General features: G+C 38.0%; 1 protein-coding gene across 2 annotated transcripts in view; it reads right to left on the minus strand.

Annotated features, from left to right (window-relative positions):
- LOC136260803 (uncharacterized) overlaps positions 1 to 24,239 on the minus strand; it is a 119,272-nt gene that overhangs the window by 70,962 nt on the left and 24,071 nt on the right. For both annotated transcript variants that reach the window (XM_066054672.1, XM_066054673.1), the window contains one exon: positions 13,526 to 13,624. In XM_066054672.1, coding sequence (XP_065910744.1) covers positions 13,526 to 13,624 — 99 coding nt within the window. The remainder of the gene's footprint in view (positions 1 to 13,525; positions 13,625 to 24,239) is intronic.

Here is a 24,239-nt window from a genome sequence, read left to right on the forward strand (position 1 = left end):
GGACAACTCCTGTCAAATGTAGGGAAGCCATCATGCAACGCTACCATGAATCGACAGTTTCGCACTGTCAGAAAATATAAATGGAACACAAAGGAGGACACAGGTAAGTCCATGAAGCATACACTCTACATATTGAGGTATGCCAACCATAGGGCTGAAGTGACGTCGAATAGTGAAAAGCTCAAGCCCATAGCCTAGTGTTGTGAAACCTTACTGGGTAAACCAAATAACCAGCCAGTTAATCCAGTTATCAGTTATTTTTTGTATAACTAAATAACAAAACCAGAAAAAACTACTATATGCCTGATTTCCTAATATCTGTGATCCATTCTGAGATGACCAGCAAAGTGAATTCAGTCCCATAGCAGGGGACAGGTAAAATATCAACTTTACACAGTGCAAAGTTTGTCTTCCAAATTTTGTTGGTTCCCTCATTTAGTTATGCTATGGTTGATTTCTCAACTATACCTTTAGAACTACACTAGTCATGTAAAGCATTCTTAAGTAGTTTCTACAAGTGTACAGGAAAAATTAGAAAATTTATATTTTAATAGAATCATTATAAAAAACAAGGGAGGTCATCTGCAGCTGTATACTTGGACACTCGTTCTCGTAAACTGCTAAATGGAATCATATTAAAATTGGTGTGGACATACCTTGCATGTAGCCTAACTATACCTCAAAGTTTGAGCCAAAACTCTTATTTGATTGTTGTGCTAGACCACATCAAAGTTGTTGCTCGAAATCATATATTCTCAGACAAAATTCAAGTAATGTCGGACATCAGTCAGTAATCCCACATCAAATACTTTAAAGACTTACCACCAACACTCCCCGCACATACAAACATAACACAACACATTACTGCATGCTTTCCTACACAAACTGCCCTTCCACCACACCAAGCTCTATAACATTACTGCGTGCAACCACGACATATTACAACAACACATCACTTTACAGACCAGTTATACAGACACACATACATATACATACAACTCTTTGGGGGAGGTAGGGAAACTGAGGTATGATACACCAGCCCAAATAGGCAATGTGTATGTGTTATCACTGTCACAGCAAACTTTACATAATACATCCAGTATTACTTATGTCAACCCAGCAGCAGCAACATTCAGCAACCACACTGCAAACATACAATTGTAACACGTATTGGCACATTCAGTTGTGACACATTAAATTTAATGATGGTTTACATTTGGTGATAACACCACACAGCCTTGGACTAGGCAGCTATTAAGTTTAATTATTCAGCAATTTGCACCCAATTTCCCCCAAAGCAATTGTAAACCGTTAGACGAAAATTGACAAAAATGTACAGTAACTTAAGTACATAAATGTATGTAACACTTTCACACCTCAGATCAAAGGAATTCCAGAGGATACATTTGCCATGTATACCTCAACACAGGGAGACATCTAACTGTACACCGGTGTACGTTGAAATGTATCCTGGGAAAGTGGTTGCACTTCTAAAAGAACAAGCCACTTTCATCAAAGCAAGTATGGCTGTTTATTATAACAATCGTAGCTACAACGTTACTTGCTGCCTATCCATAATCCAATCTTTCAGGCATGCATATATAACGAATCCAGTGATTCCACTCGTATTGGCATTAAGGCTATCACCCTTAACTGAAGTGTTACATATTAGCTGTAACATGGGCACTCGTGATTTACCAGAAATGTATGCACGCAGTCCTCGGGCTGCGCCCTTGGACTTTGGGCATATATTTCTGGCAAATCACTCATGTCCATGTTACAACTATAAAATATGATACAAGCACAGATATAATACATCAATTAATATGATAACTAGCATTACGCAGTAATTATCTGCAACTAGCATATTATTATACAGTGTATATATGCAACAACATGTTATACAGTGCACCTATGCTGCGACATGTCAACCAATACCATATAGTGAGACAACATCATTACTTGTAATGCAAATAGCATATAATGGGTAATTGACTATCAATAATACCCAATGAGAGTGTATGAAAGGCATAGAATAGCTTGTGCATATGAACCACATAATAACGAACAATTAACATTAACTATGAGATGAGTACTGTGTGTTATCATTGTTATACAGTTACATAACAATGAAAAAATGAGTGTTCATACACAACAGTCATTCATCCTGCCAGAACAACAGTCACAACTAGCACTACCTTCACTGTGCAAGCATTTAGACACAGCAATATCAATTGCACTAAATCTCGGTCTCAAACAAATGAAACATTCATACACAACAGACTAGCAAAACATCAGTCACACCAAGCATGACATTCATACACAACAAATGCTACATTAGTACACTGTAGCCACAAAAAAATTCTCAATAGACATGTAACACCACAAATTGTGAACACACAGCAACAACACAAGCCGTAGCAAGCACAACATGTGTACTCATCAATTGTCAGTCGCAACAAACTCAACATTCATATGCAACAGACATATATACGTACATAGCAAACATTGATCGCAACAAACATTGATCGCAACAAACATTGATCGCAACAAACGTAACCTTCATACAAAACAGACATTCATACACAACAAACAAAAAAACAATATCGGTCCCAACAAACTGAACATTCATTCAAAACAGATACTCAAATGCAGCAACAAACTGAATATTGATACACAACGAACATTAATCGCAACAAATGTCAGTCGCAACAAATATCTGTCGCAACAAATATCGGTCACAACAAACTCAACAGTCATACATAACTGACATTCATATGCAGCAAACATTGATCGCAACAAACGCAACATCCATACACAACAGACGTTCATATGCAACAAACTTTGATTGCAACATTCATACACTCATACTCAACAAACATTGAATGCAACAAGTATTGGTCACAACAAATGTAACATTTATACACAACAGCCGCACATACACAACAATTGTTTGTAACGCAACATTGACCACAACAAGCACGCCATTCATACACAAAGAATATAAAATTAGTTCACAAAAGGCATGCCCACAACAACATTAACGACAGACGTATTCTGTAACACCAAAACCACAAATTACAGACAGCAACAAACATGGCTGCAGCAAGCACAACATTCATACGCAACTAATACTACATTTAAAACACCACAAGTATGTACACTCACAACAGTCATGTTTTGTAACACAGACACCACAAACTATGAATGGCCATGACAATGTGTACAGATACATCCTCAATGGTAACACACACAGTTTTGATGTATAACCCAATGGCATGGCCAGTAACTTTTGCATCCCACCTCGATTGCAAGGAGAAAACACAAAATAAAGGCAGTAAAGCTTGAATTAGGTACTTTGAGGCAGCAGTTCAGTTAAACACCAAACAGCGATGTAGCGGATAATGGAATGGCAGTACAATGAGGGTAATGAAATATAATATTCATAATTTTGGTTAACAAGTGTTCAACCACTACATTTCAACAATCTCTGTAGTGATGCAATAATCAGTTGGCCATCTGCAGTATTGATGGGAACGATAAATGCACATGAATGCGGTAAGAGATTCTAAATGTGCGATCCAGGTTAAACTTGGGAGGCAGTTCTAATGTGACTATGCACAATGAGAAATAGATGTAGTAATGGATTGCCTGTACAACGAACGTGTGTACTATAGGTGACAAGCAACTATGATTATGATAAATTGACATCATGACAGTGACAATTATACATGCACCATGGTATGTGATCCAATGGGTAGGGAGCAATGTTAACTGTAGATATGCATATTAATTGTTAGCTATTAATGCACAATGGTGAAGAATGTTGAATGTGCAATATAAGTATTATTACAAGTGGAATTGGGTAAAACAGCACTGGTTAACCACTTGCCATCATGTAAAATCTCACTGGGCTCCTCGTAAGATGGAGAATTTATGTATATATTTTAATCCCTTAATGGTAGTCTGATGAAAACAGGAATTCTCACTGTCACTTCCCAGGCCAGAGCGGGAGTAGTGAGTCCCATACGTGTCATACTGGAGGCGGCACTAAGGAGGATCAATTTAAGCTCCCTGAATGATGGATACAAAGTGCAGCTATGGAGCTGTATGCAAGATAAAGAAAATCAATGCTGGGTTGGAATGGCGATTCCAGAGATGAGTCAGTCCTTTACTGCTAAGTTTCAAGTTTCATAGTTCCTGCAGTAATGTTGACATCTAAGTTTAATAAACTGCATTAATAGCATTTTAATTGCTAGCTAAATGTATGTGTGCACTTTCACTTTTTGCAAATGTGTTACAAGTAGTCCACAGATATGGGCCCTCTTTTCACCTTGCATGGGACCTTGTGCCTGGGGAATCCTATAACTATGCCCCTGGTGGAGTGAATCAGATAAGGAGAACCTGTACAGCAAAGTACCATAACCATGAGTGATGATAATTGTGAACAGGACAATTGGAATAATCTGGGCAATATAATGTACAGTATATTAGAATAACTTTTCAATAGTTTTGTCAATACAGTCAACATTTATGGTGAAGATGCATTAGGATATGGGAATTAATTTGCACTAGTGGTAAGTCCTGGTTGTTGTGGTTTTATCATTTTTTGTTGTTGTTTATTTTAGAAACAGTTTAATTGTAGCAGTGTAGCCCAATTTTGCTGCAAAATGCTCGGCCTTATCATATGTAATTAAACTGGTGTCCAGCCATGCCTATCATCACATAGGTATTATATTACACACTTCGTTACACCACTGTGTTCTATAGGCATTTAACTACACGTGGCAGCTAACAACTGCTGGGCAGCATCAAACCGGGTCAGTGTCTAAAGCAAAGCATGGCTTTCCACATGCCTACAACCTTTGGAATCACCAGCTAGTATGGCTCCACACATCCCTACAAACAGTCTCACAAGTGGGCATTGCTCATGAAGTAAGCTGGCCAGTCATAAGAGTATCAGACTATGACTGATTTATAATTCTTGAGTAGTGGGTGTGGCTCCCTGAAAGCAACAGGTACAGTATTGTGCATATCTACTGGCTGCTACACACGTGGTGTCAAATGGGCATGGCTTCACGTATGTCTAGCTGTAGCCCATAATCGAGGGAGATGGCTCATGAAGGAGCTGGGCTGCAGCATTAAGTTACAAAGGTATATTTTCCTTTTTTGCATGAGGGCATGGCACTCTAAGCTATGGATGCCATTAACTTTTTGCGGAACCTGGTGTTCTTGATGTAACAAAGCTGAACTAACTATGTAACAATTTTACAAAATAATGTGCCATTGTGGTAGGCTACTTACCTTAATTGATTTGTGTGTTCGTGTGTGGGAGATGTAGTAGAAGCCTGAGGAGTGGTTATTAGTACGGTTTTTAGGTTACAACACAGGCGACGTACAGGCAACCTTAACTGCAATGGGCTTGTGGTTGAAAGTGAAACGCCATCATCAAGTAGCGTTGAGTAGATAAGTGGCTGCGAGCTACCCAATGAATGGGCTGTAACCCATGATTGCCTAACAAACCCGATACAGTTGATCTTAGGCTGCCCGCGGACACACCTGAACAACTCGCACTTGTGATTGCCCGATTACAAGAGCTATTTCCTTTCAACCAAGCTCCTTTCACTATCGCGACTCACGTGTGCAAACCACATCCCAAGCAACCTGAAATCCACTGTAGTCCATACAGTCTTTGGGAGGCGGCCTACACCTGTGAACGTGGGTCGCATGGATTCTTTGTTGTTATGCTTCATCTGTGCCACGTACAATCATAGTAGCTAGCTAGTGTTCGTGTGTCTTAATGCCGTCAAACATAATCTACCAACTAGCTACTAATAGAGATATAGTATAATGTAACTTAGCTGGTTTCATGTTGTAGCTATCCAGCAGATCTGTGGATCAGTCTCATGTGCACAGGGATCATCACTCAAATTTTGATATTGTTAGCTTCACAAGCTTAGGTCCACTACTGCCTGAGGAATATGGTTCAGTGATCCTGGTAAAGCACCGAACAATCATAACGTGACAGTAATAATAATGATGAGCAAAGCCTGACCTGTTACTATGTTAGGATTGTGGAATTTAATTATGATGTGCAGATGGTCACACTTGGTGTTACATGTTGACAACTCACCCAATGGAAGCCAGCCTGTTAAATTTAGTTTGTCACTGTGACAACAAACTACATTAAATGATATTTAAAATAGTTTAAATCAATGAAAAGTACAACATTTGCACCAGAAATAGCTGGAGCCAAGATTCAATCAGACAGCACAGAACAATGTGTCTGAGAATAGAGGTAATTACATACTCGCATATTTCAGATCATAACTATCCATAAAGGTGATGGAAAGAAATAAACTATGGCTCTGCTGATAGCCAATGAACAGCTTTATCAGATGGTGTCAGTAGGAAGTGGATAAATTATTTGGTGTAACAAGCATTGGCTATTATCCGAGAAAAATGAGAATACTAATTTTCTTGTGAAAACTTTAATTCGCTTTAGTTAGCTAACCATTAAAGCTTTTTAGCTCACAATTGGAGGTTCAGATAGGCTATGTGTAAAGCATGACCACAATAATTTTCATACAATTTGGTATAACCATGTACGAGAACCAGCTGATAGCTCGTGTCCGAGAGTAGAGGTGGTGACATGCTCGCACAGTTCCGATCACAGCTTCCTGCAAATAAGATAGAAAGAAATAAACTATAGCTCTGCTGATAGCTAATGAATAGCCCTAACAGATGGTCTTGGTGGTAAGTTTTTAAAATCCTGGCCAATCTGGCTTAACTGGATCCCACCAAAAACTAGACACAAGTCGCTTTAAATCCATTTGCTCAGCAGATTCGAATGTCCTGAAATGTAGATAGTCTAAAATGCTTCCACTCTTCCGAAGTCTTTCACAAAGCAACTTAAGTTTAAATACACCAATGTCTGCACCAAAGTATTAGAACAAGTCCCCACATGGTAACATCCTATGAGTAACATCATTGCTGGGACCATAGATAATATGTGACCGGATTTCACATAACAAGGCTTCCACACACACAAAATCAAACTTACGATTTTACCAGAAATGGATTGCTGGTCTAATACACTATCATATTTCACACTGTACTTCCTTCAGCACTGGCAAGTCTGGTTTCTGTAGCAGCTTTCTTCCGACCCTGTCAAAGCCATGAGTGTGAGATTGGCACCATTAAATGGCCATGGCTTTGTGACAATGGTGTGTAGTGAGCTGGGACTTCACAGAGAGCTCGCCAATAGTGTTCTCAGTCAATTTGGAGTAATTTGAGGGCCACGGAGAGCCCAAACTTGGCCTCTGAATTCCAATCGTCTTCTTACTTCATTTTATACCCGTATATTAAGACCACCTCCCACCCTATTACTACTACCTGTGATATTATTACCCGCTCGAAAAAAAGCTGCTCAAAACAGGGCAAATTTTGGGTATCAGAAATGTATACACCCACTCAGTGATAGCTAGTGAACAGATGAACAATTGGTGCAAATTTTGTTTGCACAGCTGTAGGCACTGGGAAGTTATTACACAATGATTCCTTAAAATCGCCATATCTCCTAACAAAGCTTCGTGCGTCGAAGCCTTGTTTTGTCAAATTCAGTCACATATATGGATATTATCTATGCTGGGACGTTGATCAGTCGTGAGGTCCATTATAGCTTGATTGATTTTTAATTGTGTGAGCTTTTACTAACTGTGTCTTGCTGCTTGTCGGACATTTTACCGAACAAGCCTCCAAATAGTTGGTCAAAATGTGATTTTGCTTGGAATATGGCCGATGGCCGACTGTTATTTCTGGCACGGTATATTTGTGTAAGTGCTTTTCTTTCATTTTTTTTCTGTGTGTGTGTGTGTGTTTGCCTTGCCAGGGTTCCAGCTGCTTTAAAGCTCCTTGGTACACTTGCATATTTACTTCCTGTACATTTGTCTTAAAACCATATAACAATGTATAAATCAATCAATTACAATCTACAGGTATAGGATAATTAAAGGGTAAAGATTTGCACATGATTACAACCAGTTAACAGGATTTCCAGTCCATTGTCATTTTCCATTGTCATTACCAGGATTTTCCAGATCATGAAGAAATGGGCTTTTCCAGCTAAAAATTTTCATTCTTGGCATCATTGGTTAGACACAAAGCCCAAAAATGACCAACCCAAAAGTTTCTATGAAATTTTAAAATTTTCTATTTAACAGAATTTTATGCTTACTGACTGATGCCTTTAGCCAAGCATAACTCGACAATGTATAAGGCTGTTTGATGTCATTTCATCTCGAGATGTGCCTTTTCACCAACTGCAGTACATACGTACAATACACGCTTGTCATTGTCCTCCTTTGTGTTCCACTTCTTTTTGTTAACAATGCAAGGTGTTGATTTGTGATAACACAGTGTGGCTTCCCTGTGGCTGTGTTGACTATTATGCTTATCGCTTATGTTTTCTTAGTGCCTGGATTGGTTGCAGAGATACTTCTTGTACTGTTCTTCGTTTGCAACACTGTGTAATGGGTAAAGCAAAGCTGAAAGCAAAGTTTATTGGCCACTTCCCCATCCATTTCATTTGTCATAATTGTGTTATAAAAAGTAAGCAAAAAAGTAGAAGGAACAAGTTGATGTTGTGCTACTTCTAAAAACCAGGCGCCATGCAGCTAGCTAACTCATCTGGAATAACTATAGACAGTATATACTACTATGAATTAACCAACTATGTATTACTACTTTACGATAGGGTAGTTTGGGTTGTGCAATAATATAATTAGCTATTTCTCGTATTTCATAAGTCATGAAATATTCGTAATTCGTTCAATTACGTTGCTATGCACTGCTAAGGAAGCGTTTGTTAAATAAACCGCTTTAACCAACATATTACGCACAAAACTATCTTCTAAACTGTTTTATAGTGTGACTAACGTGTTTTTCCCACAAATTCTCTCGACAAAGCCTCAAAGCTGCTCTTCATTTTCGTTCGCGTACGTAAGGGATACGCCCCCTTTCAACTCGAAGCGATAGGCTATTCTTGGCAGTGTACGAGGCCTGCACCGTTGTTTTTCAGTTGCTAAATGCCTGAAAACCTCAAGGGGAAGGTAGTCTGAGGAAAGTCACCACACCCGTATTTCAGTACGCCGAAAAGAAACCACCTCAGAGCAAAGTTCACCTGTGCAGAAGTTTAATACAGACTTCATTTCACTTTTACTTCTTACGTAAAAGCTGCTTTTATCGTTATTAAATGATTTTGATCACGTGGGTGCGTACGGACAAACATAGGTAGATAGGTAGATAGGTACACACACACACTTTTACGAAAACAATTTCAGTAAACCAGGCGCACGCCCACAGCCGGCCTTCGGCCGGCTGTGGGCGTGCGCCTGGTTTAAAAAGCAAATTAGGAAATTTAAGTTGGATTAGGGATAAAAGAAAAAAAGTGGTGAAACAAGGGAAAAAGTGGTAGCAAGCTAAAACAAGGAAGGTTGACTATGCCTGCAGACACTAGTGGACCTTTAGTCATGGTTATAGACTAAAGTTTAGGGTTATTTAATGTCTACTAGTATATCTGCTGCAGGAATAAGCAACCTCCCTAGTTACACTGAAACATCTGGAATCTGACACCTCTGTGATCCAGAATACCTCTATATAATTTGACATTGTTTTGTATACCAAAAACACCTTTTCTATGTAATACTACAGTGAAACCTCTATAATCCGATGCTCATTAGAATAAGAAAATTGTGTTGGATTAGCAAGGATGTCGGATTATTGAGGTAGTATTATATAGAAAAAGTCTTTTAGGTATACAAAACAATGTCAGATCATAGGGATTACAAAGGTGTCGGATTAGAGAGGTTTCAGTGTACCACAATAATCTGACATCCTTGCTTATCCGAAGCAATTTTCTTATCCCAATTAGCGTCGGATTATAGAGGTTTCACTGTACTATTTTTTATTCCCTTGTTTTACTACTTTTAAAAATCCCTGATCTCACTTTGTTTTTCCGTAATAGGACACAGTGACTCAAATCTTTATTGAATCCACTATTTTCCTAGACGTACCAGGCCCATGCATCAACATGCCAACAATGGACTGAAAATACTGGTGCTTAGTACCTGGCTATCTTCATGCAACAGTGGAACAATTACAACGCCCGGACAGTTGTTGGTATTGTAGATTTCACCATGAAAACCACTCAGACAGAGAGTATTTTGTTATCATTGCCATCCTCCTAGTTGAAAAACATTGGACTAAGGTGAGAACTAAAGCTATAGCTTCTTCACAGATTGTTTCGGCATGTTTTCAAATATGGACATGCCCCCATCATGAAGCTACCACTCAATCTGCATGGAGTAACTACTCTACAAGCAAGCTTACCTATCTAGGCCTTTAGTGAACTCCATACTTTTTCCATAAATGATTCAATAGCACTGATTAAAACATTAAACTCGCACAACCGAAATTCTCCATGATATCTCTAGGATATGTCCGTTCATCGTAACCGAATGTAACCAGAATGTACTAGCTGCTGACCCATAATCGAAAATTTTAGGTATGCATATATAATACATCCAGTAGCTGCACTCATATTGGCTTAGGTGATTGATTGCACTGTTTGGGCTATCAGCCTGATAAGTGTTAAATATTAGCTGTAACAGGGGGAATTTGGGCTTTGCTTGATTTGTATGCCCTTGAGCCTGCGGCTCTCGAGCATACATATCAGGCAAAGCCCTCATGCCCATGTTACAACCTGCATGGTTGGGTAACAGTACTGCCACAATTAACTTAATTGTTAACGTATATTTTGCTGGGAGTACTAAACTGTAAATACAGCTTTTAGCTGATCACATTCCATTCATGGTCACTGAGATGTACTGTATGTACAGTGGTCCCTCTACTATCTGAACTTGTTGGGCCTGGAGTGCATTCAGATAATTCAAAAGTTCGGATAAATGAAGAATTTGTATACATTTGAATTTATTTGATCCCTAATAAAATTTTTAGTTTTTATATCTATTTAGCAAAAATGCATACTGCACCAAAAGGAAAGAATGGCACTGGCCAGACATAATGCACACCATGACTATCAATTACTGGAAAGCGTTATTGCCACTTTTTCATTATCAGCTTTGTTCCACTTGTTATACAGCATTACAAATGAAGACTGGTACAAGAAGCACTTCTGCAATCAATCCAGCCACTACAGAAGTTGTGATTAAATGTGTGCCTCCAACTATCAATTCTGGGAAGTAAAAACATTAACCATTTTCCTTTTTTCAAGTATACTCTACTCGTTATAAAGTGTTACAAACAAACGAGGAGCAACTCTGCAATCAATCCAGTAACTACAGAAATCATGGACAGTTCTTGTGACTGCCAGCTATACTACGCGTTACCGTGAATCTAGACTGGAGAAAGAAAATGGAGGACAAAGGTATACATACATAAGTATATGATACGTGCACTATAATTGCTGCTAATTTCAAAAACTAAGGAACATTTCTATGTCAGAAATCAAACCCGTAGCATAACCATAGTTGGGTTATCAGGGGTGATTATAACTTTTTTCAATGTTGATCTGACAAATATCAGACTAGCTTATGGTTGATTTGACATCCCTGCCAGCCAATCAGCCAACAACATTATTTACCTCAAAATACTTGTTTACACTAAGGTGTACAGTGCCCCCACCTGGTTTGTAAATCTCTTAGCAACAAAACATTGTTTTATGTCTACTAGAATAACTATGCAGGTGAGAACCACAGCCTACACAGGTTTTCTTTGTTCTTGCAACAGTATTCGTGAGGCGATTCCAACCATGCATACCTGTTAGTGAGTGTACAGGGCAAACATGGCATCTAGTGCAACTATAAGCCGAGATAATGGTATGAATAATGAAAAAGCTGCTGTAACAACGATGATTCAACGACTATTTCCTCTGCTGGTAGTTGTATCAGATGCCATATTTGCCCTGTAAACTCACTGTCACGTACGCATGCGTGAAATTGCTTTACGAACACTGTTGCAAGGACAAAGAAAACCAGTGTACACCTGACCTTACCCGACCTGACAAATGTCAGACCAAACAAGGAAATGAGTGCTTATCTTGCTAATTGGTTGGTAAATATCCTATGGCCGCCTGTTATAGTCACCCCTTGCTTGGCAAGGCATCAGTAAGTTAGCAGAAAATTCAGTTAAATAGGAACTTTTAAGTGTATGACAGATACCCACTGGAGGTTTTTTAGTAAGGTTGACAACCCGAGGGCACGGTTTGGTCACTAATTAATGCCTGCCAAGGTGCCAAACCAAGCTTCAACCTACTAAAAAACAACAGAAGCAACAAGCTTTATAACAACTGGAGATGAAGTGACAAGCTTTATTACAACACAACAAACTGTATTACAACTGGCCATGAAGTGACAAGCTTTATTACAACACGACAAACTGTATTACAACTGACCATGAAGTGATAAGCTTTATAACAACTGGCCACAAAGCGACAAGCTATATGACAACTGGAGATAAAGCAACAAGCATTATTACAACTGGCCACTAAGTTACAACTGGCCATGAAGGGACAAAAGTTGCAAACAGGTGCAATAGCACAGCTGAAGTGTGTTGATGGTCTAATGGTGACAGTGCTGACAAGCAGATGAAAGCAAATATGCTTGCTGTAAATTCCACAACACCAGTAGTTTCACTGATGGCTAGCTAGTTGTGAATGTGGAACATGGTTGGGGTAACTGTAATATGCATCGAGCAGCTGGCTTGCTTGGTTCAATGGCTAGCTTGGTCAAGTGCTGGTATGGCTGATGAAGGTAAAACCCAAATCTCACTTAACCATACAACCACTAATTAAATCAGTGACATAGAAAACACTTTGAAGTGTTGTCCATTTGTCTAAAGCAGCTTCCTGCCTATTAAAGACAAGAAATCTTGGTCCGAAGTGACCGGCTTAGATACGTTCCACTGTATTTAATATTAAATTAAACTGGGCCTGCAAAAATATGGCATGTTGGCACAAACTATACCCAGTCACACAACGGGTCTTATCTTAGTTCTGGAATAGAATATCTGCATTCCATAACTTGCATTATAAAGCCAATTAAATGAGTAATAAGTGTTGAAACCTTCATACCAACAGCTTAATGTTATCAAAAGTTATGATCCATGAAAGTATGAAAAATTTAGGTGCCTATATACATGATCTATTTTGCCCAGTCATATTTTCATTTCAAGGGTCACTTGTTTCTTACTCAAGCAATCTATTATATATCATAGAGCTAATCTTGATATTTGTTAATTTTTGAGGCCGGATGACAATTTCACGGAAAACTACGTTCACAAATAGAAAGATAGTAAGAAGCTGTCTTAATGAGGGAACATTATATATACACATGTTTATGGTGTGTGTCATTCATGTATTGTAAATTTTTATCCCATATGTATACAGTATACACTGTACACATGTGGTTGTACCATATACACTTTAAATATTTGACAATATACTTACATTGTCACTGTGATCAAGCTTTGCTCCTTTGTTTAACAAAAACTCAATGCTCGCAACACTGCCACTTTCTGCAGCTCTGTGCAATGGAGTCAATCCATCCTGTAATAACACAAAACGCAATGTTATGTCATCATACTCAAAATACATTGTATATCTAAAACACACACGACCACTCTAATAGAACAATCACAATTGTATATTGTGAGGTAGTTTACCATTTAGTCAGTTAGCTACTATTATTAACATATGATGTAGTGAATAGTTGGAAGTGTTAAATTTGGTGTATCTACAGAGCCCTGTTCAATTACTCTAACAGAACACACATTTTAAACAAAATACTCTAATAGAACAGTCACCTTCCCAGTTTAGATAATGGAAAATTGACGGTCAGATAATTGAGGGACCACTGTATCAAGAATTCCTTTGCCACTTATAAATGCAAATTGTGTGTAAACAAGGCCAAAAAATCCAAACATTTAAAGGGGTGCTTACTCGGGCAATTGGAAACAGAGAAAATTAAAACAGAAATGGAATTATGGAAATGCAAAGTGGAAATGGTGAAATCTAGTAAATCCTTGTCTACTGGCCACCTCTTACAGACAGTATTATTACAAAGACCATGCACCTCTTTGTAAAAGACCACATGAAATAAAATAAATAAGCCACCAAACAGGTAAAAAACAACTTTAGGCTCCCTCCTTGTGTTTTCATCTAACCCATAGTCAATAGACTACAAGCCACAGAGATACCCAGATAACAGAGGTTTGGGTAAGGGAGGTTCCATTGTAAGAGCCAGCAAAATGTCAGAATTGAGTCACAAGTTAGTTACACAAGCTCCAACTATAATATCATTCACATTATCTTTGGAGCTCATACACAACAAGTACTTACATGGAACTCAACATCAACAAAACTATTATTTGTAGAATTTTATCACCAAATTGTGGAATGTGTGACATTTGGGAAAAGAATTATTTCATTAAAACTTTTCTATACTCTTCACGCCTAATTTAGCTGATTACAAATTCTTTCCCAACAAGAGTCCTTTAGGAAAGTGAACATAAAACTGTGTACGCTACTAACCTAACAAGTAACTTTGTACTATGTACCTGTTATTATTTGTTCTAAGTAACCATGGTGATACACTAAAATGTTTCATCATACAAATGTAGTCAACAGTAGTCCAAATAAGGTGAATATCTAATTTTCAATGGTTATCTTGTAAGGCAGCACAATGGCACTACTCTGTGTTTTGATATATGTATGCACATGAGCTAACAATAAAAATCAGACATGTACACATTCAGTTACGTAGTTTGAACACTGTATGTGTATGAACAAAATTTCAAAGTAAATTAATTTTCACACATTCAATATTAAACCGGGACTGCGAAAATAGGACATGTGGGCCCAAAATATACAATGAGCCATATCTCAGTATTGGAATAGAATATCTGCATTCTATAACTTGCATTATAAATGAGTATTAAGTGCTAAAAATTTAATAGCAACAGCTTAACATTATCAAAGTTACGATCCATGAAAGTTTGAAAAATTAGACAAATTTTATGTGCCCACATACCTATTTTTGCTAACTCGGTAATATTTTCATTTTGAGGGTCACTAGTTTCTTACTCAAGTAACTTATTATATATCATAGAGCTAATCTTGATATTTGAGGTCGGATGACAATTCGCAGAAAACTATGTACACAAAATCTGCCAATATTACATCCCTTCAAAGTTGTTACGTAATATGGTAAGTCATCCATATCATTGGGCTGCACACATAATACTATACACATGTTAACTTCAAAATTGTTATTGATATTAATGAGATCACTACTAAGGTATTTGTAATTTACCACTAGGGCTGGAATGAAGGTCAAATTTTATCCTAAAAAGCTTCTAGTAAGTGTAAGTGTTACAAGCTACCAAAGCTACTTAGCTTTGTTAATTATGTTATTTTAGTAATTGGTGATCAAAATCGATGACTATACACCCATTTTGGCTTTGTAACCATGGATACTGGTATGTCTGATTAGTCAAAATACCATGCACTTCCTGGAAACATGCAACTGTCAACTGTCATGTATACAGCTGCACAAAGTGTGAGACCAACACTGTATTATACAGTACATGTAAAGTGAATAGAGTTCCACAACTAAACGCAAATTGATAAAAATATGTGTAGGTGGGAACTACTAAAGTTAATTTTGTTGTCTACAGTTTAACATGTTGCCCATAATACTTGACACATATACCTCAGTTATAACCCCTGGGGACCATCTGGTGTTTAGGTAACTGAAAAGTCCATAACTCTGAAATTGTATGGAATTAGTACAAAAAAGTGTAAACTACCACTTTATCATGTGTTTCATATTATGACACAATTATTATCCTGAAATGACCGCATCCACTATGGTAACATTTTAAGACATCCCACACTATTACTAAGGTTTGTATAGCATGATCCAATATGTATAGTATAGACTGCTTCCTTAAAAAAATTTGTAAAAGAAGTGAAAGATCTGCTCTATTGGAGTGATAGGGTGTCTCGATCTTGACTGGCCAGTTTCTGGAAACCACTCAGAAACCATCCTTAAGCCGGCTTTGTCCTTCCACTGCTATTCTACATGTAGGGAGTTCTGACTGTAGCCATTCTGTTTCCCTGTCCTCAGCTTTCATCATCCCGTCCCCATTTTACCCCTCTTGGTCTACATCCCTGTCCCCGCCCTGGTATTACCCTACCCCTGTAGTGGTGTCTTACCTAGAAAAGGGCTGCATTGCTATAACATGACAAGCACCATTACAGCAATTTTGATAGCCATATAACTCCACTTTCACCTTTTAAAAATGAAGCCAGTTTATCAAGTCTTGCTCGTGGTAGTTACTTTTGATATGCCTTGGGTAGTAGTTGCGGGGATACTCGTCTAGTCAAGTGTCTGGTGCACCGATACAACTTACACGTAATTAGTGCTGTACACCTACAAAATTTTTGTCACCAGTTAATTGCCTACCAATAATTGGCAATAACTGGTTAATTGGTTGTATGTAGTAAAGTGATATTGGCAGACATGATAAGTACTCAACAAGCCAGCTGGAAGGTTTAGGGTGGTACCAAAGTGACCATCAACATCTTGTCATCAATAACAGTTATTACAATCACATATTTACTCATGCTTTCAGGTTATGTTGTGATGTCAACACTTATCAGCAGTGGTAATTTATGGTTTACCAAGTGGGTGGGCAAAACTGGTTTAAAGGTTTCTTAATAATTATCCCCCTCACCACCAAATGTGTAGAGCCTCCAATCTACTGTTTCTAAACTGCTGTAACTTACACGCTATACCATATACTCCTATAAAACTATGTATCAAATTACTTGTTATAGAACAAGTAATTCGATTATGAAGTTGTTGTTTACACAAGAGCAACCACAAATCCATTATATAACTTTAAAGTACGAAAATCGATCTAAGTGAAACCAAACGTGAAATTTCACTACTTTACTGGCTAGCACTGTTTATAATAAACATCACTAACCTGTTTACAGTTGAAGCGATTATCTCTAAGTCTGGTTTTCCAGCATTTGAGCAAGTGTGCATGTGCATACAGGCACGAGGTTACTGTTTCGAGGCGTACAAAAGTAGCAATACGCCACTCCAACCTATATAATCCCTCTCCTTATTGTTTCTCTTTGCTAGTAGTGCCATTATCACGACGAAGAATCATCTACAATACTTATTATGGACATTCCAAAAGTACGCGATTGCATCATCTAACCGTACAATAGTGCACAGAAAAACGGGTATACCTGTTCTCATTCACTTAAGGGCGTGCCCACTACAGGATAAGCGCAGGGACTACTAAAATGCTCGACTGAAGTTACAGACCGTTTAGAATGTGATGCTACGGGCATTTATAATCAAAACCGCAATATGGCGGTTGTGGAGGTGAGAGGGTTAACTGGTTTAAAGGTATCTTAACCGATTATTGGCTGACCTATACAACACTGGCTAATTTGCACACTGGTGCACAGCACTATATGCAATGCTGTCAAAGGTACTGTCACTAATTTCTCTTACTCAAATTGATGCAATACTTGTTGATAAGCAGTGTGTATCACCAGTAAAAGTGTCATCTCAGCAGCTAAGCCTTGAGGAGAAGGTACATTTTTGAGCGAAGCTTTCCATGAAGCCTTTCGTATACTCTTTACTAGCAATGGTGAGAGGCATAGTTACAATACAATGTCCTTTTCACTGCTATCTGACCATTTTCCAACACAGTTAGGCACTATATACCACTGTTTTCGAGGCATAAATTATGTTTAGTAGGAGGTGTTAGAATGATGCAAAAAAAATTTAGCTCGCCTCGGTTTCTATGTTGCATCACTCAAACACCTCCAACTCAGCATTTATACCTTGAAGACACTGGGATGTGATGTTTAACCATAACATACAGTTCATCAAAACTACAACACTATGTTTATTATTAGTGTAAGGAATAAAGAAGTTAGTAGGGATCTCATAACAGTAAACAAGGGAGACCATCATCTTCAGTGTTTACACAAATCAGATACACAAAATTTATGCTACCATGATGAGAATACAGTCACAAAAACAATGACACAAAATATTTATCTTTTACAACATAAATCAATTTATCATGATTACTACACAGCCCTATACTACAGGTACCTTAAAATCTGTACCCAACTCTTCTAAGTTACGTTTGAGTTAACCGGTTTAGTATAAATCATATACAGCATGTGGTAGGGTACAGCTCAATCAAAATCATTTTACAGCTATATACATAATTGTTTGGGTAATACCCCGTTCACACTATCATCTAGCTTAGGTACAACAGGATAAGGTTCAAAATAAATTTCAGATATAGCTACACCCTGTAGGCCAGCCTGGAATGACAAGACAAGGTGGGCAGGCAAGGGTTGGCCTGAGATACTATGTAGTATAGTAGGAAGCAATGTGAATGTATTTCAGGAGGGCACTCAACATATTCCAGTACAGTCAACTCAGGTTAACAATAATACTTTGTTTTCGTTGGACTTGTGGATCAAGTTACTACCTGGTCTGGTTTTCTGTTTACATTCCACAGAGCTTTAGTAATGTGTTTCTGAATCCTTGCTACACAGGCTTTCGGTAGTCTTCTTTGTGGGTCTCTAGTGAGAGAGTGACTAATAATAGTAATAGCAGGAGCTTATCAATGCCAAATGTGCCTTGCGACACTTGTGAAGCTTGTGATAATAATAATCAGCCAGTGTTTTCCATGCACTAAGCATTCCATAGTATGGCTACAATGCACACTGTGCTTCTAGTAGACTCTGTTTCAGTTCCACTGTTAGTATTCCTGGCAAAAGGGGCACCCACTAGCTTTAAAAAATGGCTGAAAATCTTACAGGCATTTCAGCTGGTTCTACAAAATTGTCACAAAATTCTAGCACTTTTTATTAAGCACTTAAATAAATAATAGCTTACTGTACACTTATTATTATTCAGTGTGCACACTATTGAGCTCGTGCCAGCTGCAGCAATGTGAACAAGAGCCAACCGAGTTTGCATGTTAATTGAATAAAGTTTCCACAACTAAACATAAATTGATGTAATCTGTGTAGGTGGGAACTACTAAAGTTAATTTTGTTGTCTATAGTTTGACATGTTGCCCATAATACTTGACATGTATACCTCAGTTATAACCCCTGAGGACCATCTGGTGTTTAGGTAACTGAAAAGTCCATAACTCTAAAACAGTGTGTAGAATACAGAAATGCATGAACTACCACTTCAATCATGTGTTTAACACAATGACACAGTTATCCTCAAATGGCCATGAGTATATGCAGCAACATTTTTAGGTTATAACTTCCAAGCGATCAAAACTACCATTGATATCATTTATATTTAAACTATACTCTGCAAATATACAGTTCCAATGTGTGCAGACTAGAACTGAACTCAGTGTGAGAAATAACTGTTGGACAACAGAAAATAGTCCATTTCCATGCAAGCTAAAGTATTCACGGTATGGTACTGAATACTAATTTATTACACGTTGCACAACATCAGGTGTCCTTTGGGAGGCCTTAAAATGTATTGAAACCTATGGGACTAAGATCTTTACACTTCACGGGAGCCCAAACCATACTGTTTATTCTTAGCGTACTTTTATAGCAGCCACTATACTACAACGACATGAAAATTGGAAAGATGCACTGTGTTGTGATCGAGAAATCAGCAGTCTTGTGTCAAATGGTAGTGATACCTTAAGTTTTAAAGGATGCATCTTACCTAAAACAAGGTATCTTTACTCTTACAAGTATAGAGGATCGTTAGGCAACAAAACATGGCCACTAAACTTACTGTAACTGGTGAAATAATCGCCTAGTATTGATAGAATCACAGCGATGAAAGATCGCCTATTTCTGCAATAAAATTTTGCATAGCGTTGTTCCCAGCCTTGTACAAACGTAGTAACAAAGTTAATTTCACTAAGTACACTTTCTAGATGCTGAAAACAAAGTCACTAGAGTCTTCTGCCATGCTAAAGTCGCTTCTTCCCGCTATACAACACAGCGAATCTTCACAAACTATATACCATCGTGATGCTAACAACCTGATGATTACAATTTCGTTGTCAGAATAAGAATAAACAGTACAGTTTAGGCTCCCGTGAAGATTTCTTAACTCACTCCAATAGGCTTCAATACATTTTAAAGGACACCGGATGTTGCACAATCACAATTATTAACCACCACATTCCTTAGCCCTTGTGTGAAAATGGGCTATTGCTGACCAACTACACTAATTGTCAAGCTATAATTAAATAGTATGGACATTTTAATTAAATTACATGCCAGTATTTTTGGTTAGTGGTGACCACAAGCAATGCCCAAGGTAAACTCTGAGGTTAGTACATGTCTAACCAGTGGACGTGGGAACTAAGGACACAGAGACCTGTGGGAGTAAAATTTTTGTGGAATTCATATACATTAAACACGTCACATTGGTTAGTCTCACATAGTCAGATTACTCTTTCTCTGTCACAGTACCTCACTGGATGCATAAATCAATGAGAAATTATAAGTACCTATACCTCCAGCAACTGGGGATATCAATCAACAGCTCGGTACTACATTCTAACAAGTCATTGCCTTTGTATGCTACATGACGCATGAAGTCTCGTTTGTTGAGCTGCTTGTATAAGTTGTATGTAGTGATCACTTCACTAAAACTATTGCATTTCTTTTGCTTGCACATTATTTCTGAACTTTAGTAGCTACATATAGGTAACATAATAGACTATTAGGCTCACGAGTGGTCAGCTACAGATCCTTTTTACAGGCGCATTTCCAATTGACATAAACATTTGTGGGACACTAAAACTGGAGAAAAGTTGTTTGGTCATACAAGACCACAAACTGTGACTTGCAGAACTACATACGTATCTAGTGCAAGTATAGAATCTAGAGACACTGTGAAGTATATTCCAAGAAAAGTTTGGTCCCAGCTGACGTCAGCAGGTCCCATATTGTTGCATAGTTCCCATGCAGGCCCACTGTTTATACCAGAAGTAAACACTGAGGTTAATAGGGTACTTTGTGGTGCTAGCCTACTTGTCTCAAGTTAAACACATTACAGTAGTGATATATACACTGTATGTTCACACTATGATACAGACCAAAGTGCTAGAGCTATTGTAAAATATTGTAGCAGCACTTAGCTAAGTTTGATCACATAGGGAAAATTCATTTCACTGAAGGAAACTTGACTTTTGACAAAAGTTCTTACCACTCTTTTACCTCAAAAGCATCTGTAAAAGAATTGATTCTATAGAAACAATTGCCTCCCTTCTATGTAACCACTGCCTCACTGTCATTGGGTGGCTGAGTAGTGAACAGTTCTACAGTATATTGGTGGGCCCAGTGTTCGAAACAAAGAACTGAGATGATAGGAAAGTGGGAAAGAGGAAACAGCAAAAAAATGTCCATGTATCCATGCAAATCAGTACTCAACGTTCACATTCAATGTCACTAGTACGTGTATATGACCTCCCTTGTTTCACTGCTTTTTATTTCTATGATCCTTTTAATCTTCAGTATACTTGTTTGTTTACTTTACTATGACTGCTGAACTTGCACACATCACATTAGAACGGAAGGAACACTGCCAGGCTTATTGGACATACACCCCAATTATCAACTACTGAAATAGCAAAGCCCATTTTCAGCTATGTTCAGCCTGTTACAAAGAGTTACAAACAAAGAACACTAGGAGTAGGACTTCTGCATTGCAACGGAAAACTCGGACAACTCCTGTCAAATGTAGGGAAGCCATCATGTGACGCTACCATGAATCGACAGTTTCGCACTGTCAGAAAATATAAATGGGACACAAAGGAGGACACAGGTAAGTCCATGAAGCATACACTGTACATGTTGAGGTATGCCAACCAAAAGACACCTATAGGGCTGAAGTGACGTCGAATAGTGAAAAGCTCAAGCCCACAGCCTAGTGTTGTGAAACCTTACTGAGTAAACCAAATAACCAGCCAGTTAATCCAGTTATCGGTTATTTTTTGCATAACTAAATAACAAAACCAGAAAAAAACTACTATATGCCTGATTTCCTAATAACTGTGATCCATTCTGAGATGATCAGCAAAGTGAATTCAGTCCCATAGCAGGGGACAGGTAAAATATCAACTTAACACAGTGCAAATTTTGCCTTCCAAATTTTGTTGGTTCCCTCATTTAGTTATGCTATGGTTGATTTCTCAACTATACCTTTAGAACTACACTAGTCATGTAAAGCATTCTCAAGTAGTTTCTACAAGTGTACAGGAAAAATTAGAAAATTTATATTTTAATAGAATCATTATAAAAAACAAGGGAGGTCATCTGCAGCTGTATACTGGGACACTCGTTCTCGTAAACTGCTAAATGAAATCGTACGAAAATTGGTTTGGACATACCTAGCATGTAGCCTAACTATACCTCCAAGTTTGAGCCAAAATTGTTGTTTGATTGTTGTGCTAGATCACATCAAAGTTGTTGCTCAAAATCATATATTCTCAGACAAAATTCAAGTAATGTCGGACACCAGTCAGTAATCCCACATCAAATACTTTAAAGACTTACCACCAACACTCCCCGCACATACAAACATAACACGACACATTACTGCATGCTTTCCTACACAAACCGCCCTTCCACCACATCAAGCTCTATAACATTACGGCGTGCAACCACGACATATTACAACAACACATCACTTTACAGACCAGTTATACAGACACACATACATATACATACAACTCTTTGGGGGAGGTAGGGAAACTGAGGTATGATACACCAGCCCAAATAGGCAATGTGTATGTGTTATCACTGTCACAGCAAACATCCAGTATTACTTATGTCAACCCAGCAGCAGCAACATTCGGCAACCACATTGCAAACATACAATTGTAACATGTATTGGCACATTCAGTTGTGACACATTAAATTTAATGATGGTTTACATTTGGTGATAACACCACACAGCCTTGGACTAGGCAGCTATTAAGTTTAATTATTCAGCAATTTACACCCAATTTCCCCCAAAGCAATTGTAAACCGTTAGACGAAAATTGACAAAAATGTACAGTAACTTAAGTACATAAATGTATATAACACTTTCACACCTCAGATCAAAGGAATTCCAGAGGATACATTTGCCATGTATACCTCAACACAGGGAGACATCTAATTGTACACCGGTGTACATTGAAATGTATCCCGGGAAAGTGGTTACACTTCTAAAAGAACAGGCCACTTTCATCAAAGCAAGTATGGCTGTTTATTATAACAATCGTAGCTACAACGTTACTTGCTGCCTATCCATAATCGAATCTTTCAGGCATGCATATATAACGAATCCAGCGATTCCACTCGTATTGGCATTAAGCCTATCACCCTTAACTGAAGTGTTACATATTAGCTGTAACATGGGCACTCGTGATTTGCCAGAAATGTATGCCCGCAGTCCTCGGGCTGCACCCTTGGACTTTGGGCATATATTTCTGGCAAATCACTCATGTCCATGTTACAACTATAAAATATGATACAAGCACAGATATAATACATCAATTAATATGGTAACTAGCATTACGCAGTAATTATCTGCAACTAGCATATTATTATACAGTGTATATATGCAACAACATGTTATACAGTGCACCTATGCTGCGACATGTCAACCAATACCATATAGTGAGACAACATCATTACTTGTAATGCAAATAGCACATACATGGGTAATTGAATATCAATAATACCCAATGAGAGTGTATGAAAGGCGTAGAATAGCTTGTGCATATGAACCACATAATAACGAACAATTAACATTAACTATGAGATGAGTACTGTGTGTTATCATTGTTATACAGTTACATAACACTCAGTCACAATGAAACAATGAGTGTTCATACACAACAGTCATTCATCATGCCAGAACAACAATCACAACAAGCACTACCTTCACTGTGCAAGCATTTAGTCACAGCAATATCAATTGCACTAAATATCGGTCTCAAACAAATGAAACATTCATACACAACAGACTAGCAAAACATCAGTCACGCCAAGCACGACATTCATACACAACAAATGCTACATTAGTACACTGTAGCCACAAAAAAATTCTCAATAGACATGTAAC

The sequence above is a fragment of the Dysidea avara genome, chromosome 7 (genome assembly GCF_963678975.1).
Source record: "Dysidea avara chromosome 7, odDysAvar1.4, whole genome shotgun sequence".
NCBI classification, from domain to species: Eukaryota; Metazoa; Porifera; class Demospongiae; order Dictyoceratida; family Dysideidae; genus Dysidea; species Dysidea avara.